The sequence below is a fragment of the Loxodonta africana genome, chromosome 7 (assembly GCF_030014295.1).
Source record: "Loxodonta africana isolate mLoxAfr1 chromosome 7, mLoxAfr1.hap2, whole genome shotgun sequence".
Taxonomy (NCBI): domain Eukaryota; kingdom Metazoa; phylum Chordata; class Mammalia; order Proboscidea; family Elephantidae; genus Loxodonta; species Loxodonta africana.
Genome location: NC_087348.1, coordinates 114,370,116 through 114,386,057, shown reverse-complemented (window position 1 = coordinate 114,386,057; position 15,942 = coordinate 114,370,116). Strand labels below are relative to the sequence as shown.

Genomic DNA, 15,942 nt, shown 5'->3' with positions numbered 1-15,942 from the left:
TAATATTAGCTAACATTTATTTAGCAAGTACTGTTTGCTGAGACAGTTCTAAGCACTTTACAAGTAGTAACTCACCTAATCCTTATAGTAAGATTAAGGGGGAGGGACTACTATTATCTCCATTTTATACATCAGGAAACCGAGGGCAAAGAAAGGGAAACTAACTTGCAATGGGTATAAGCTGAAAAAGGCAGAGCAGAAATTTTGAACCAGTCTGGCTGTAGATCCCTTTCTCTTAAAAACTGTGCTGCGCTGCCTTTCAGACAGGAAACAAGGCAATAAACAAATGAACAAAATAAGTTCAGGTGGTATTCAGTACTACGAAAAAATAAAACAAGGTGGTATGAAGGTATTTATGTGTTAGAGGGGTGAGGGTGCAACAGGTGGGTGTTAGGGAAAACTTCACTGAGATGGCATTTGAGCTGAGACCTGAAGGATGGTTATGCAGTTATCTTGGGTACAGGCAGCAGAGAAAAGCGAGTGCAAAGACTCTGATACAGAAGAACCTTGTCTTGCGAAACAGAAATGCCCACTCGGCTACAGGTTAGTGTATAAAAGAATAACTTATTCAAATGAAGTCAGGGAGATAGGTAGGAGACAGAACCTGTGGGGCCTCAGTTCACATTAGGGAATTTGATTTTTATTCTAAGCGCAGTCGAATTTTATGCAGAAAAGTAATACTATCTGACTCATAATTTTACAAGATCACTCTTGCTGTATACATAAAGCTGACTGGAGGACAAAAGGAGAAGCAGGAAGATCTATTAGGAGGCATTTACAATCCAGGTGGCTTGGACAGGGTGGTGGTTAGGGCTGGGGTGGTGCAGTAGGATGAAAAGTGAGGGAGCAATTTAGTATGTATTCTGAAAGGGGAATTGGAAAGACTTCCAGATAAACTAGATGTGAAGAGTGCAGGGGAAGGAACTTAAGTACAGGCTTTGGGATTCTGGGTAGCTGGTATGAGAGTAGTGTCATTTACTGAGATGTGTAAGCGGGGAGGAACACCTTCAGTAAGAAAAATCAAAATTTCCATCTTGGACTTAACAGAGGAAGGAGTTTTCTCCTACTTTTTTTTCATTTAAAAGTTTTAAAGAAAAAGTTTAAGGGAAAAGCTTTTGAATATTCAATTTTGTGAGCTCTTTACATTAGAAACTGAGTTGGGGAGGTTACATTTTCATTTGTTCAACAAATATTTATGGAGCACCTACTATACGCCAAGGACTATGTGATGAGACACCAAGATGAACTAAGCAAACAAGATCCCCGCTCTCAGAGTCCTTTGTTTTACTTTTATTTTTCGGTAGGAAGAGAGAGGGAGATGGGTGATTTTTTTTCTGTTTGTTGTCTTATTAGAACTTCACCTAACGCTTGAGTAGCCATCTTATTAGTAATTGCATCTCGTGCTCCTGGCAGTTGGGCCCACCGTTCTAAACGCTCAATATCAGGTGAATAAATGAATTAATCGCTAACATTACATCTTCCCTCCCACTAGAATTCATACTTTTTTTTTAATAAAAATTTTAACAAACAATACGAATACAACCTTCGCTTTGAAGTCTAATATTTTTGCAGGAATGGTACCTTTATAAAGATCGTGGTTGCCCCCGTACATATTTGTTCTTTCTTCATATCCAATTAAATGAAAACACTAGCTTTTCCGTAGCCCAACTCTCTAGGCTTGTTGGGTCTAGCTCAGGAGAAAGGAAGCAGGAACCGTTGGATTTAAACAGTTTGGTGTAATCCTGTTCCACGCTCCCTCCCGCTAGTCGGGGACGTGATGTCGGCTATCCTGAGCTTTCCGTCCACGCAGAACCGGAATGAAGGAGTCTGGGAGGGGGTCGGGGATGGAAAAGACGGAAGAGACATTAACTAATTGGCTCTTGAAGGTATAAAATGATGTTTTAGGGTCTACGCTAAGGCACCGATTTCAAACGCCCGCCCCCTGGACCGTTTCGGTCCCGCCCCCTGTTGTCGTCACGCCGACTTCCACCTTGGCCTCTGTGGATTGGTCCTCGCCTCCGCCTCTGAAGGGCAGCTGAAGCGCTTGGATTTTGCTTCCGGGTCTTGGCTTTGGCGCTGGGCGCAGAGGTTTCTGGGAGGCAAGAGGCGTAATGGTGTGTGTATGATCTCCGGAGGCTGCAGCATCGGACGTCGGCCAAAGTAAGCGGCAGGAGGGTGGAAGATATTCTTCTTCGTTCTGGAGGTGGGGCAGGAAAGGGCGACTGGGGTCGGAGGCCGCGACAGCGCGCGGGCGGAAGAGGTCCCGGAGCGGCAGGGTGCTAGCGGAGCAAGGCGCCTGTGGAGCGCTTGCGAGCTGCTGAGCCGGCCGAGGGAAACTCGGTGCGAAGGCAGCTGTGCAGACGGCTTTAGGCAAGCCTTGGGCCCCCCTACCGCCGAATTCGGTGCAGGTGAAGCATCAGCGAGTTCCTGGGCTTGTCGGCGGGCTCCCGGGAGGCAGGGGTGATGATAAACAATGGGGGGGGGGGGGGCCGGTGGCGCCCCCAGCGGCAGAAAACCCTTTTTCTCCCCCTGTGGGTACATGCCTTTCCTTTTTTTTGAAAAACAAAAAACTATACAAAAAACATCCAGTTCCAGCTTGCTTTTCCGACCCTAAACCCTAAAAAACCCAAATCCGTTGCTGTCGAGTTGATTCCTATTATGGGTTTCTGACCCTAACGGAATGCTTTTAGCAACATCTGCTAGGCAGTGTTCTTTTGGCTGTTTATAGTCGTAAGTAACCAGGGCTTTGACCTGGTTAGTTTTGGGTTGAACCCTGCTGAGAATTTGCGTTTCCGCCCCCAGATATACCAAATCAGAATCTATGTTTTAACAAGAGACCCAGGTGATTATGTTTAATAAATTTTGAGAACTACTGCTCTGCTTGTGGTTCTCAGAATTGGTCCCTAATCAGTAGTATTAGTGTTGCCTGCGAATTTGTTAGAAATGCAAATTCTGAAAGAAACATAATGAATGGGTCTCTGATTTTTGGTTACCACAGCCCTTAAATGTTATTTTACAAAAGATCTGATTTATGTTATGATGTTGTTGTCCTAGAAACTTGGATCAACCAAAGATTGTTGGATAATTTTGTCCTTGTAACTGTCCTTAAAATTTAGCACACTTCTACAGTTTAACTTCTCTCCAGGACAGTTAGTAACAGTGATTTTTAAAAGTACCTTTGTGTTTTTGAGATTGCTAGCCCATTTGCTGTTGTGTGAGTTATAGATAAAATGCAAACCCTACTGGTGGAGTAAGATTGAATTGAGAGTTTTTAAAACTCAATCATGGAGTGTCTGTATTGGACAAGTGCTTTGACATGTCAGGAGCCCTGGTGGCACAGTGGTTAAGAGCTATGGCTGCTAACCAAAATGTCTTGATAGTTTGAATCCGCCAGCTGCTCCGCGGAAACCCTATGGGGCAGCTCTGCTCTTTCCTAACTATGAGTCAGAATTGATTCGATGGCAGCGGGTTGACATGTCACATCTCAATTCTCATAATAATCCTATGGGGAATACCCTGGTTTTACAGATGGCAAAAATTTAAGCTAGGTGTCTTGCCCAAGGCCTCACAGCCAGAATGAGAAAGGGTGGAACACAAACTCCGATCCTCATTGCAGAATTTTTTTTTTTTACTAGCAAGAGCCTCCTGAGTAGCTATATACTTTGTACACTCTGCGCCTCATGATTTGTTAAGAATGTTTGTGAGACTGTTCAAGTAAATAACTCACTGGGGAATGAGTGTGGGAAATTATTTCACAAGGATGGATATTGACTAATGCTGTATAAAGTGACAGTTTATCATATTGCAAATAACTTGATACTCTTTTTCTTCAAATCGTATAAGATGACAACAGCAGCCAGGCCAACTTTTGAACCTGCAAGAGGTGGAAGAGGAAAAGGAGAAGGTGATTTGAGCCAGCTCTCAAAGCAGTATTCAAGCAGAGACCTACCCTCTCATACGAAGATAAAATATAGGTAAAAAATTCTTTAAGTTTTTCTTGTTCACAAAACAAGACCATATCTACTAAATGGCATGTGATAGGATAGTAGCATATTTGTGTTATATCATTTTAGGTTATCTATTTTTTAGAAACAGAAGGCATAGAGTATATTTGAGATACCCTGATAGTGCCCTGGTTCAGCACTTGGCTATTAACCTAAAGGTTGATGGTTCAAATCCACCCAGTGGCTCTGAGGGAGAAAGTCCTGGCGATCTATTTCCATAAAGATTACAGCCTAGAAAGCCCAATGAGGCAGTTCTACTCCGTCATCTGGGGTCGCTGTGCGTTGAAAATCACCTTGATGGCACCCATCAGCAACAACAGAGTATGTTTAATACTAAATTATGCTCTACAGTTGTAAACTGCTACGAGACATTTCATTAAGCAAATTCTTATCAACTTGGAATTTCTATACATAGATGTAGCACTAACTGATGCATTACCTCAGAGAGACCATGTACCATCAGCGCTGGGCAATATGAGGTTAAAACTATTACTATATTCATTAAAACTATTTGAAAAATGAAGGGTAACAGGTGACTGGGAGAGATGTGTTCCCATAACAAGCCCTCAGTTGATGTAATACTAATAAAAATTTAAAGATATTTTAATCTGCAACCTTATTATTTGAAAGTATGTGAGTTATTCAGCATTTTGAAATATTGAAAACATCTCAAAGGTGCCTACTAGTAACCTCCTTCAGATTACATTAATCATCTTTTCTAGTCAATTTTTTTTTATACTTGAGGGACTGGAGACAAATGAAGCTTTTGTAGATTGTCTTTCATTTCTGCAGTTAAGCATTTTTTAGTAACAATTTGCCCTGGTTTGTTTCTACTTTAGACAAACCACTCAGGATGCCCCAGAAGAAGTTCGCAACCGTGACTTCAGAAGAGAGTTGGAAGAGAGAGAGAGAGCTGCTGCAAGAGAAAAAAATAGAGATCGTCCAACCCGAGGTACCAACACTATGCAAAACATTTGTCTCATAAACTGACACATTGGAGATAGTTTTTTTTTCACGTAGTAAGTGGAAAAGATTAATATGTTTGTGTGTTTTTAACTACTGGTGTGAGCTCTAATGCTTCCTCAAATGAACTGATAAGATTAGAGGTGATAGCCGAGGTTCATTCCAGTTCCACCTTTTTATGCTTCTGTGTTAGAAAGGACAGAGGTGATTGGGGACATTTAGCCATCGTTTCAGTTCAGATCAAGGGATTTTTACTATTTAAAGCGATGAGGCTTTTTAAGGCCTCATGGTTTCTGTCTTTCAAGATTGCCCCATTTTTGTCAGTGGCTGTTGGAGGATAAGGAGCCCTTGTGGCACAGTAGTTAAGCGCTTGGCTGCTAACTGAAAGGCTGGCAGTTCAAACCCACTCCGGGGCTCCACGGGAGAAAAGACCTGGCAGTCTACTCCCTGTAAAGATTACAGCTTAGAAAACCCTATGGGGCCGTTCATCTCTGTCACGTGGGATCACTGTGAGTGAAAATTAACTCGACAGCACCCAAAAACATCACCACTAATTGGAGGGCATCTAGAAGCATCAGTTATGATATCTTTTTTATGTTTTCAGCATATGTAAACTATTTCTTACATTTCCTGAGTGAAGCCACAGTTCCCATATTAAAATCAATATTTTCCTTAATTCATTCAGCAAATATTGACCACAGGCTTATTTGCCAGGTGCTATACTAGGTGCTGGGTAGGATCTCTGCTGTGCATGATCTCTGCTGTCATGAGGCTTATAATCTAAGCTCTTTGTGCCCATGAGTCTCTAAACCCCTGCTGAGAAATTGCAGTTTTAACAAGTTCTTAGGTGATGTTAATGTTGCTGGTTAGAGACCAGTTTTGAGAACCACTTGTACAATAGTCAGTGCCTGAGTTTTGAGTACAATAGTGGTTCTCAGAATTTATCGTACGTAGGAATCACCTGGGGATCTTGTTAAACTAGATTCTGGTTCAGCATACTTGGGGTGGAAATGCAAATTTTCAGTGGGGTTTCTAACCAGGCTGAACTACTTCAAAGCCCTAGAATGGGTACTGGTTGTTTCAGTAAGCTAAATGCTACTCGTTTTCCCCCAGAACATACAACATCTTCTTCAGTCTCGAAGAAGCCCAGGTTAGACCAGATTCCTGCCGCCAACCTTGATGCGGATGACCCTTTGACAGACGTATGTGTTATTTCCTTTTTTCATTTTGCTTTAGTAATTTATGTTTTCTGAAATACTTTTTTTTTTTAACTTTAAGCGACCTATGTTCATTTTTACTTGTTATAATTCAAATGTAGCTCTGACCTCAATGCTAAACCTTAAAATTGATTTTAAATCAAAAGGGATTATTTTGTGGTTAAAGGAAAGAATATGCTTCCCAAAAAAATGATCCCCTCTGTCAAACGCAGAGATTAGGCTGCCGTGACGTACAACCCTAGAATGCGCTCTTCACGCCGGACTTCCTGTAATAGCACAAATGGAGTTGTACCCGCCGGGCCACTTCATGTTAAATGTGTCAGGAGTGGTGCCTGCCTTCAGATGGGCTGTGAACTCCCTTCCTCCGCGCTTAGGGAGGGAAGTGACACAATCCAAAGGTTTTTAAGGATTAGCACTTCGATTGATATTAAAATTCAGAAGAACTCTGCAGTCTATAATTAGTTTTCAGTTTTCTGTAGTGGAAAAATCAGAGTGGCCTCAAATTTAGCATATATATCAGCAGTTAATTCTAGTTGACTGAGATTAGTTACTAACAGTAACTGTAATGTAGAGAACAGTTTTATCTGAGACTTAATAACTATTCTGAGAACTTAGCCCGTTTTTTGATTTTTAAATTCAATATGAATATCCAAACTAGCTAACTTAAAGTTGTTTTGATCTACATAAAATTATTTTCACTTTCTTAGAATGATATATTGTGTACATATATACTGTATCTTGGTGTAAATTGTTCTTTTTTTTGTTTTAGAAATATTTTCATATGTAGATTTTCTTTTGGCCGTGTAAATCTTAAAGGTACTTTGTTATACTCTGTGCTGTTTCAGTCCCTAAAACACATCAGGGTTGATATTTCAATAAGTAATTTTAGGCTAAGTAGTGGGCTTTGTTTTACGTTTGGGTTGGTTGGTGGTTTTAATCGTGATATTTGAGTGAATAATGTGCATCTTCTCTTCCATCTTCTGGACCGGCACCATTCTTTTTTTAGGAAGAGGATGAAGATGAAGATTTTGAAGAGGAGAGTGATGATGACGATACTGCAGCTCTTCTTGCAGAACTGGAAAAAATTAAAAAAGAAAGAGCCGAAGAGCAGGCCAGGAAGGTAAAAATCCATGTGTTAAATATTTCTATCTTCTCTATCATCTCACACATACTAAAGTAGAAATATTTTTTAATGAAAGTAATATCTTACATTAGAAATTTTCTGTTCCATGACTAGACATTACAACACCTGTAGAGATATAAATCTAATTCGTTTTCTGACCTCATAGGTCTCTTGAGTTATGTTAGGAGATCTTTCCCAATTGTGCAGACATGCCTAATACTGCTCGTCCAGTTGCTCTTCATTCACTTATGTATTCATTTGTTCAAAAACCATTTAAAGCAAAAAAAATAAAAACCAAACCAGTTGCCATTGAGTTAATTCCAACTCATAGTGACCCTATAAGACAGAGCAGAACTGCCCCATGGGGTTTCCAGGGAGTGGCTGGTGGATTTGAACTGCTGAGTTTTTGGATAGCAGCCATAGCTGTAAATTAACCACCGTACCACCAGGGCACCCAGTAGACATTTATCAAAAACCAAACTTGTTGCCGTCAAGTCGATTCCGACTCATAGTGACCCTGTAGAGTAGAACTGCCCCGGTAGGGTTTCCAAGGAGCAGCCGGTGGATTTGAACTGCTGACCTTTTGGTTAGCAGCCAAACGCTTAACCACTTTGCCAGCAGGGACCCGGTAGACAATATTATCTATCAGAAGAACCGGAGATGATTAAGATACGGTTATGGCTTAAAAAGAACTCGCTGGTGTAATGAGCCCATCTTTGTTGTTCTCTTTATCTCTTGTCCCTCACCCATTCTTTCCAAGCACTCAGTGAGGCTGTCAGTAGATCTTATATAACCTTGGTCAGGTTACCTTCATCTCTGAGCCTCCAAAGTTTCTCTGTTGACACAATGGGAGGAAAGATGGTTGTGAGTATTAAATAGGATTAGAAATTAATTTTGTAGTTAAAGTGTTTTATTTATTTTATTATTTGTGATCAGAATAAATTGAGTTATTCATGTTTGGAATTTATTTAAATCCTAATGTTTCTCTCAGAATCAGAAACCCTTCAGTTCTTTGAAAGATTAGCAGTAACAATGTAACTGCAATATCAGTATATAAAACTTCTGTAGGATACTCTTCAAAATGGAAGTCAAAACCATTTATTGCATTGATTGAGTAGTATGTTACTGATCAGTATTACTAAAATATACACGCACGTAAACACATGTACTGGTGTGTCACATTTTATTAGAAAGCTCTTAAAACAGCACAAGTGTTTTAATAGCCCCGGAATAGCTGTACCATAAAATGGTGTTAGAATAAATGTTTTAAATAATGAGATTTATATTATTTGAAATATGTACAAAAAGGGTTAGTTTTGTTAAAAAAAAAAAAATCTTTTGGGGGAAAAAAAGTCCATTGATGCTGCTAAAACAGAAAAGGAATCTATGGAGTCTTGAACTGTGTTATTTTAACCATCATAACCGCTGAAAAGCCATCACTGCAGTTGGCTGACTGCCTTGATTTAATCTTTCTGTGATTTTTCTAGTCTTATGTTCAGTGAGAATAAAATTGTTTCTCGACATTCCAAGGTAATTTGAAGTGTTCTAAAGGCACTGTAATAGCAGGATAACAGTGACAGAGAAGTCATGTTTGCTAATTTCCATGAAAGAAGTTGCTATGAATCCATAATCTGTGACTTTAAACTTTGAGTGAAACATCCGTAATGGTAACAGTAAGAGATGAGTTTGGGGAGACAAGTGCAGGTCACAGCATTAAAGGTTTGCAAACTATCCTAAAGGAGTTTTGATTTTATTCTGAAGAATTTGAGGATTCAGTTGATTTCAGCAGGAGATTGATAGGGTTTGATACGTATTTTGGAAGGATTACTCTGGCAGAAATGTAGAGCTTAGATTGGAAGGAGCTGAGTTGGGAGGCTGTTCCAGTAATTCTCACATGCAGTTATTAACTTGTGTGGTAGTTGGAATTGAGAGAAAAGGAACAAAGCCTGATAAGAGATACCAGGAAGGTAGACTTGACCAGATATAGTGACTGATTGGATGTTGCCTCAAAAATGACCCCCAGGTTTCTGGGTAGATATTGGTGTCATACAGTAATATCAGCAATGCAAAAAGATGGGTATGTTTAGGCAGAGATAAAGGCAATGCATTCCATTTTGAACATGCCGAATTTGAGTAGCCCGTGAGGCATTTAAGTGGAGATCTCCCATCCCATCTCAACCAGAGCAGCTCAGCTTTTTTACAGGCTTTTGTGGAAGATTTCATTTGAGTGAAGGATTGTTCTGTTTTTAAAAAAAATAAAAGGGGGATTGTTCTGTTTGTTTTTTTTTTATATAAAAGCAGGGGGACTTGGGGAAAGGACACTGACATAGATTAATGATAGGAATTTAGGGAAATTGAGTTCATGTGAATCAGAAAGGTCAGGAAAGAATCACAAAGCTTTTTTGGGCTAGGCTTTGACTGATGGAATTGAAATTCAAAGGAGGGAAGTATTTTAAAGTGCAGTTCTCTTCAAAGGTTAGCATTAAAAAACTATCTCATTGCAGTTTCATGTATGAGAGTAGATCTCTGCTCCATAGTGTTTTCAATGGCTGATTTCTTAGAAGTAGGTTACCAGGCCTTTCTTCCCAAGACACTTATGGGTGAACTCAAACCTCCAATCTTGATTAGCGTCCAAGCGTGTTAACCATCTGCACCACCCCAGGACTCCAAAGTTAGGCGTAGGAGAGCATAATTCCTGTAATAGCTTAATAATTTTTATATTTAAAGCTTACAAATGAAAGAATTATAGGAGCATTCCTAGTATCACTTGCACACCGCTAGATGGCAGTATTTTTATTCTACAATCTTTTGGCTTACTAGCATCTCTGGATACATAAAGACACATGCAGTTTAAATGCATTTGGTTGACTTTTTGGGAGGATAAACATTTGAGGCAGGAGGTCTTGCAATTTTATGAGGCATATCTAATTTTTTTGTACAATGGTAAATTGGTGTTTCTTGGGCTTGAATGCCAATTGTATTTCTTTTGTTCCTGTTCCCCAGTCTGGCTTACTTTTGGATGGTTTTTGAGATGTCATGAAATAACATTTTCAAACCAATCAGTTTATGTCAGTGGTTGGCAAACTTTCTGTATTGGACCAGATAATAAATATCTTGGGCTTATAGGCTATATGGTTTCTATTGCAACTCCTCAGCTTTGCCATTATAGTATGAAATCAGCCATAGACAATACATAAGTGAATGAGTGTGGCTTCACTCCAGTAAAAGTTATTTACAAAAACAGGCAGTGAGCCACAGTAGTCAACACAGTCTGGTACTGGTACAACATCAGACACGTAGACCAATGGAACAGAATTGAGAATCCAGACATAAATCCATCCACATATGAGCAGTTGATATTTGACAAAGGCCCAAAGTCAGTTAAATGGGGAAAAGACAGTCTCTTTAACAAATGGTGCTGGCTGAACTGGATGTCCATCTGCAAAAAAAATGAAACAAGATGCATACCTCACACAATGCACAAAAACCAATTCAAAATGGATCAAAGACCTAAATATAAAATCTAAAACGATAAAGATCATGGAAGAAAAAATGGGGACAACGCTAGGAGCCCTAATACACGGCATAAACAGTATACAAAACATTACTAACAACGCAGAAGAGAAACTAGATAACTGGGAACTCTTAAACACATATGCTCATCCAAAGCCTTCACCAAAAGAGTAAAAAGATTACCTACAGACTGGGAAAAAGTTTTTAGCTATGACATTTCCGATCAGTGTCTGATCTCTAAAATCTACGTGATACTGCAAAAAGTCAACTACAAAAAGGCAGATAACCCAATTAAAAAATGGGCACTTTACTGAAGAAGACATTCAGATAGCTAACAGATACATAAGGAAATGCTCGTGATCGTTAGCCATTAGAGAAATGCAAATCAAAACTACAATGAGATTCCATCTCATTCCAACAAGGCTGGCATTAATCCAAAAAACATAAAATAATAAATGTTGGAGAGGTTGTGGAGAGACTGGAACACTTACACACTGCCGGTAGGAATATAAAATTGTACAACCACTTTGGAAATCAATTTGGTGCTTCCTTTAAAAGCTAGAAATAGAACTACCATATGATCCAGCAGTCCCACTCCTTGAAATATATCCTAGAGAAGTAAGAGCCTTTACACAAACAGATATATACACACCCGTGTTCATTGCAGCACTGTTTACAATAGCAAAAAGGTGGAAGCAACCAAGGTGCCTGTCAATGGATGAATAGATAAATTATGATACATTCACACAATGGAATACTACGCATCGATAAAGAACAATGATGAATCTGTGAAACATTTCATAATGTGGAGGAATCTAGAAGGCATTATGCTGAGTGAAATTAGTTGCAAAGGACAAATATTGTATGAGACGACTATTACAAGAACTCAAAAAAATAGTTTAAACAGAGAAGAAAATATTTTTTTATGGTTACAAGAGAGAGGAAGGGAGAGGGGTTTTCACTAATTAGATATTAGAAAAGAACTATTTTAGGTGAAGGGAAAGGCAGCACAATACAGGAGGGGTCAGCACAACTGGACTAGACCAAAAGCAAGGAAGTTTCCTGAATAAACTGAACACTTCAAAGGCCAGCATAGCAGGGTTTTGGAGACCATGGTTTCAGGGGACATCTAAATCAATTGGCATAATAAAATCTATTAAAACATTCTGCATCCCACTTTGGAGAATGGCGTCTGGGGTCTTAAATGCTAGCACGCAGCCATCTAAGCCGCATCAGTTGGTCTCAGCCCACCTGGAGCAAAAGAGAATGAAGAACACTAAAAACACAAGGTAATTATGAACCCAAGAGACAGAAAGGGCCACATGAACCAGAGACTACATCAGCCTGAGCCCAGAAGAACTAGATGGTGCCCGGCCACAACCGATGACTGCCCTGACAGGGAACGCAACAGAGAACCCCTGAGGGAGCAGTGAGAGCAGTGGGATGCAGACCTCAAATTCTCATAAAAAGACCAGACTTAATGGTCTGACTGAGAGTAGAAGGACCCCAGAGGTCATGGTCCCCAGACCTTCTGTTAGCCCAAGACAGGAACCATTCCCAAAGCCAACTCTTGAGACAGGGATTGGACTGGATTATGGGATAGGAAATGATACTGGTGAAGAGTGAGCTTCCTGGATCAAGTAGACACAAGACTATGTGGGCAACTTCTGGCTGGAGGGAAGATGAGAGGGCAGAGGCGGTTAGAAGCTGGCCAAATGTACACGAAAATAGAGGGTGGAGAGAAGGAATGTGTTGTTTCTCATTAGGGGGAGAACAACTATGAGTATACAGCAAGGTGTATATAAATTTTTGTATGAGACTGACTTGATTTGTAAACTTTCACTTAAAGCACAATAAAAAATTTTAGAAAAGAAAACAGGTGGTGAGTCAGTCTGGCTTATGTTTATGAAGTATAGTGTGCCTGGTACTTCAATAGTGAAAGAATTGGTACATTATTTTCCAGTGTTGCTATTCTGAAGGAAATAATATTCCAAACATAGAAAAGGCCAGGACCTCATATATAGCACGCGTTATTATTATAGACTGGGATACATTGTATGCTTGAGCTGCTGTTTTTGTAGCATCTCAGAGATGTCTTTTTACTTTCAGCATCAATATAATTTGTAAAAGTAAATACATAGTTTTTAGAAAGCTAACTGTTCTTCATCTGTGGTGGATAGTTTTCATTTTCGTTTGCTGAAGTTCTGAGCAGTGATCTAAAGGAAGTTTTCTGTTGGTTTCCCTGCAGATTGCATGTTCTTACTTTCCTGTTATTTGTCCTCATGAAATTGAAATTCATTGTTCCCATTTGAATAGTCAAAATGGAGTATCAGTAACCTGTATAGAAAATTAAGATTTTTTTCCAGTTGGCCTAACACAAAGGTTCATTTTAAATAGACTTCCCAGACAGTCCCTTTTTCCATGATTTATAAATCATCAGTTGCTGTCATCTTCAAAACATAGCAAAGTGGGATTTATCTTTGGTTTAAGGTAGCATGGAATCAGGTAAATCTAAAAGTTGTAGCTAAGGATTTTAGACATTTTTTAATTCTAATTCTGAGAATGGAACTGAGGGTGATTTGAGCTTAAAAGATATTGATAGAAAAATAAGAGTAAAGTAAGGAAAGACAATGTTATAACTGATGGGAGGATGAGAGGTGAAAAATAGAAAGTAACAATAGATCATAACAAAATGGACCACCTCTGCTAATTTAGTAGGAAAATGCATGTTAACTGTATAATTTTTTACATGGTTGTCTTACATTAGGCGATACTTCTTGATGAATGATAACTTTTTACCAATAGTAGACACAGAAGTTTATTGGTAATTTAAAATAAAATTATTTTAACCACAGTGTTTACAGCGTATAGCCCTTCTTGAAATATTGAGGTAATAACTTTGCTAAGGGTGTTTTCTTAATGTTCCATATATTCTAAAATACGTTCATTGATACACTCTCTTAAAATTTAAAGCAATTAATTTTTTTGTAGGTACTTTAAAAAATTGATTAAAATGTACATTTCATAGGATTTCAGAGTTGGAAGTGACTAATGAATATATGAGACAAGCATGAAAAATGCTGAATTATTTTATTTCGATCTGTGAGACTTGTCTGTGTCTTAAAAAAGAAAAAAAAAATCTGACTTGATGCTTACCTATTTTCCCCCGTAAAATTATAACAGTCTTTTTTTTTTTAATTTGAGCTATTTAAGAAATTTGACCCCAAGAGTTACTATAAGTAAATATAAATCATCCCCCCACTTTGACAGGAACAAGAACAAAAAGCTGAAGAAGAGAGGATCCGTATGGAAAATATTCTGAGTGGAAACCCACTCCTTAATCTCACTGGCCCATCCCAGCCTCAGGCCAACTTCAAAGTTAAAAGAAGGTAAGATACAGTAGTGAGTTGGATGTATATACAGGTTTTTACCTGGATTGCAAATACATCATGTAAAGCTTCTACAGCCTCACCCTCTGCTGATAATCTTCTCTATCAGATTTTGAAATTATGGGAGAAAGAAATTAAAGTTATTCTCAATAGATATGATACCCAGCAGTATGCCAGGTATTTTTCTAAGCACTAGAGATAGAAGAGTAAACTGAGCCCTTGACCCTGTGAAACTTCATTTTAGGTGTATGTGTCGGGGGTCCCCCAGACCACCCTCACATTCCAAGGTTTCCCTGAAAGGACTCAGCGCTTAAGCATGTAGTTGTACTTCGGGCTGAGATTTATTGGAGTAATGTATTCTTGTTTCCTGATTACAACAAGCATTATAAGTGCCCCATTATTTCATTACAGAATATTTTAAAGGACATTCTAAGGTTTCAGATGTTTTATTGCCTAAAATTTTAATTAGTAGATAAAGTGAGGAATATCTCTAGAGTAATATGCAAAACAGTATAATGAGAGCAATTCCTAAATTATTTATGTTCTACATGCTCTTCGTTGTAATCGTCCCTTTTGGGAATCTTATGATATTTTTGTTTTAATATTTTTTCTTTCAGGTGGGATGATGATGTTGTTTTCAAGAACTGTGCAAAAGGTGTAGATGATCAGAAGAAAGACAAAAGATTTGTAAATGATACGCTGCGATCTGAATTTCACAAAAAGTTCATGGAGAAATATATTAAGTAGTACAGTTTTATGTGCTTAATTATAAAAGACTGTATAGGATTGTTCTGGCTTTGTTTTGGTTAGCCCCCCACCCCCCACCCCCCACCCTTCTAATTGTGTAAGGGCTTCCATAATTTAAGGTTTCAAAATATCTTTTAGTGATCTTTTATTTGATAATGGACTTGGAAATTATTTCAATGTTTCTAGTCATGTGTTTTCTTTTTAATATGGGAAAAGGAGTCTTGGCTTTTAATAAATATTTTAATAGTCTAAATACCAACTTTGTGTCCCTAACTTTTTGCTGTAGTTTATGCAGCTTATAAAAAGTTGCCTATATTCTTTTGAAAAGAAAAATTGTCACTGTGTATTATGTTTCTTTGTGCATTAAGTTTTTCCCCTCATTTCCTCTGACAGTGATTTAAAGTCAGTTAATTCATGATATTTTCTCTGTTTTTGAAAAGAATGTGATGGAAGGTTAAAGAGAATCCGTTTTGGACCACAGGTGGGTGTGGAAGAGTATCATCAGTCAGGAAGCGCCCAAGTGCTTGTCTGAGGGAGCACAGGGTGTCCCTTGCTTTTGTAGGCACTCCTTCCTTTTTTCAGGGCTCCAGACAAGAGCCCGGTAAGCATGCTTAAGAAGCCTGTGGCACACAACTGTGTTCTCCTGGACACTCAGCTGCTGTTTTTGTCTTAAATCTCTGACATACATGCAAAGCCTAGGAGAGTTGAAAATCAAATAATACATGAAATAAAACCTTTGGAAATAAGATTTTTTTGCGTCATTTATTATCTTGGAGAGTATGTCTGTGGTAAGAGGAAGAGACACAGCTGGGCTCTAATAAAAAGCACTACTTTGGGGAAATGAGGTTTTTCTACACCTGGAATGTGATTTAAGGTGCTGTTTTAATGGAAAATTGGGGACCGGAAATTGAGCCTTCTACAGTTAGAGACCCGCTGATAGGCTTCGTCAGCAGTGAATGATGTTAAGCTTGATAAGGCTGGAAATA

At 38.8% G+C, this 15,942-nt stretch overlaps 1 protein-coding gene across 1 annotated transcript; it reads left to right on the top strand.

Moving 5' to 3' along the window:
• The first annotated feature begins 2,048 nt into the window (after positions 1-2,048).
• On the top strand, positions 2,049-15,704 carry CWC15 (CWC15 spliceosome associated protein homolog). The gene is made up of 7 exons (XM_010595401.3): positions 2,049-2,160; positions 3,844-3,974; positions 4,844-4,956; positions 6,081-6,169; positions 7,191-7,304; positions 14,091-14,209; positions 14,827-15,704. The coding sequence occupies exons 2-7, from the start codon at positions 3,844-3,846 to the stop codon at positions 14,954-14,956; spliced, it is 696 nt and encodes a 231-aa protein (XP_010593703.1). The 5' UTR covers positions 2,049-2,160; the 3' UTR covers positions 14,957-15,704.
• The last annotated feature ends 238 nt before the right edge of the window (positions 15,705-15,942 follow it).

Coding starts and splice junctions, on each gene's coding strand:
- CWC15 (XM_010595401.3), top strand. CDS start 3,844: ATGACAACAGCAGCCAGGCCAACTTTTGAACCTGCAAGAGGTGGAAGA. Junction 4,957..6,080: donor TAGAGATCGTCCAACCCGAG/GTACCAACACTA, acceptor GTTTTCCCCCAG/AACATACAACATCTTCTTCA. Junction 6,170..7,190: donor CGGATGACCCTTTGACAGAC/GTATGTGTTATT, acceptor TTCTTTTTTTAG/GAAGAGGATGAAGATGAAGA.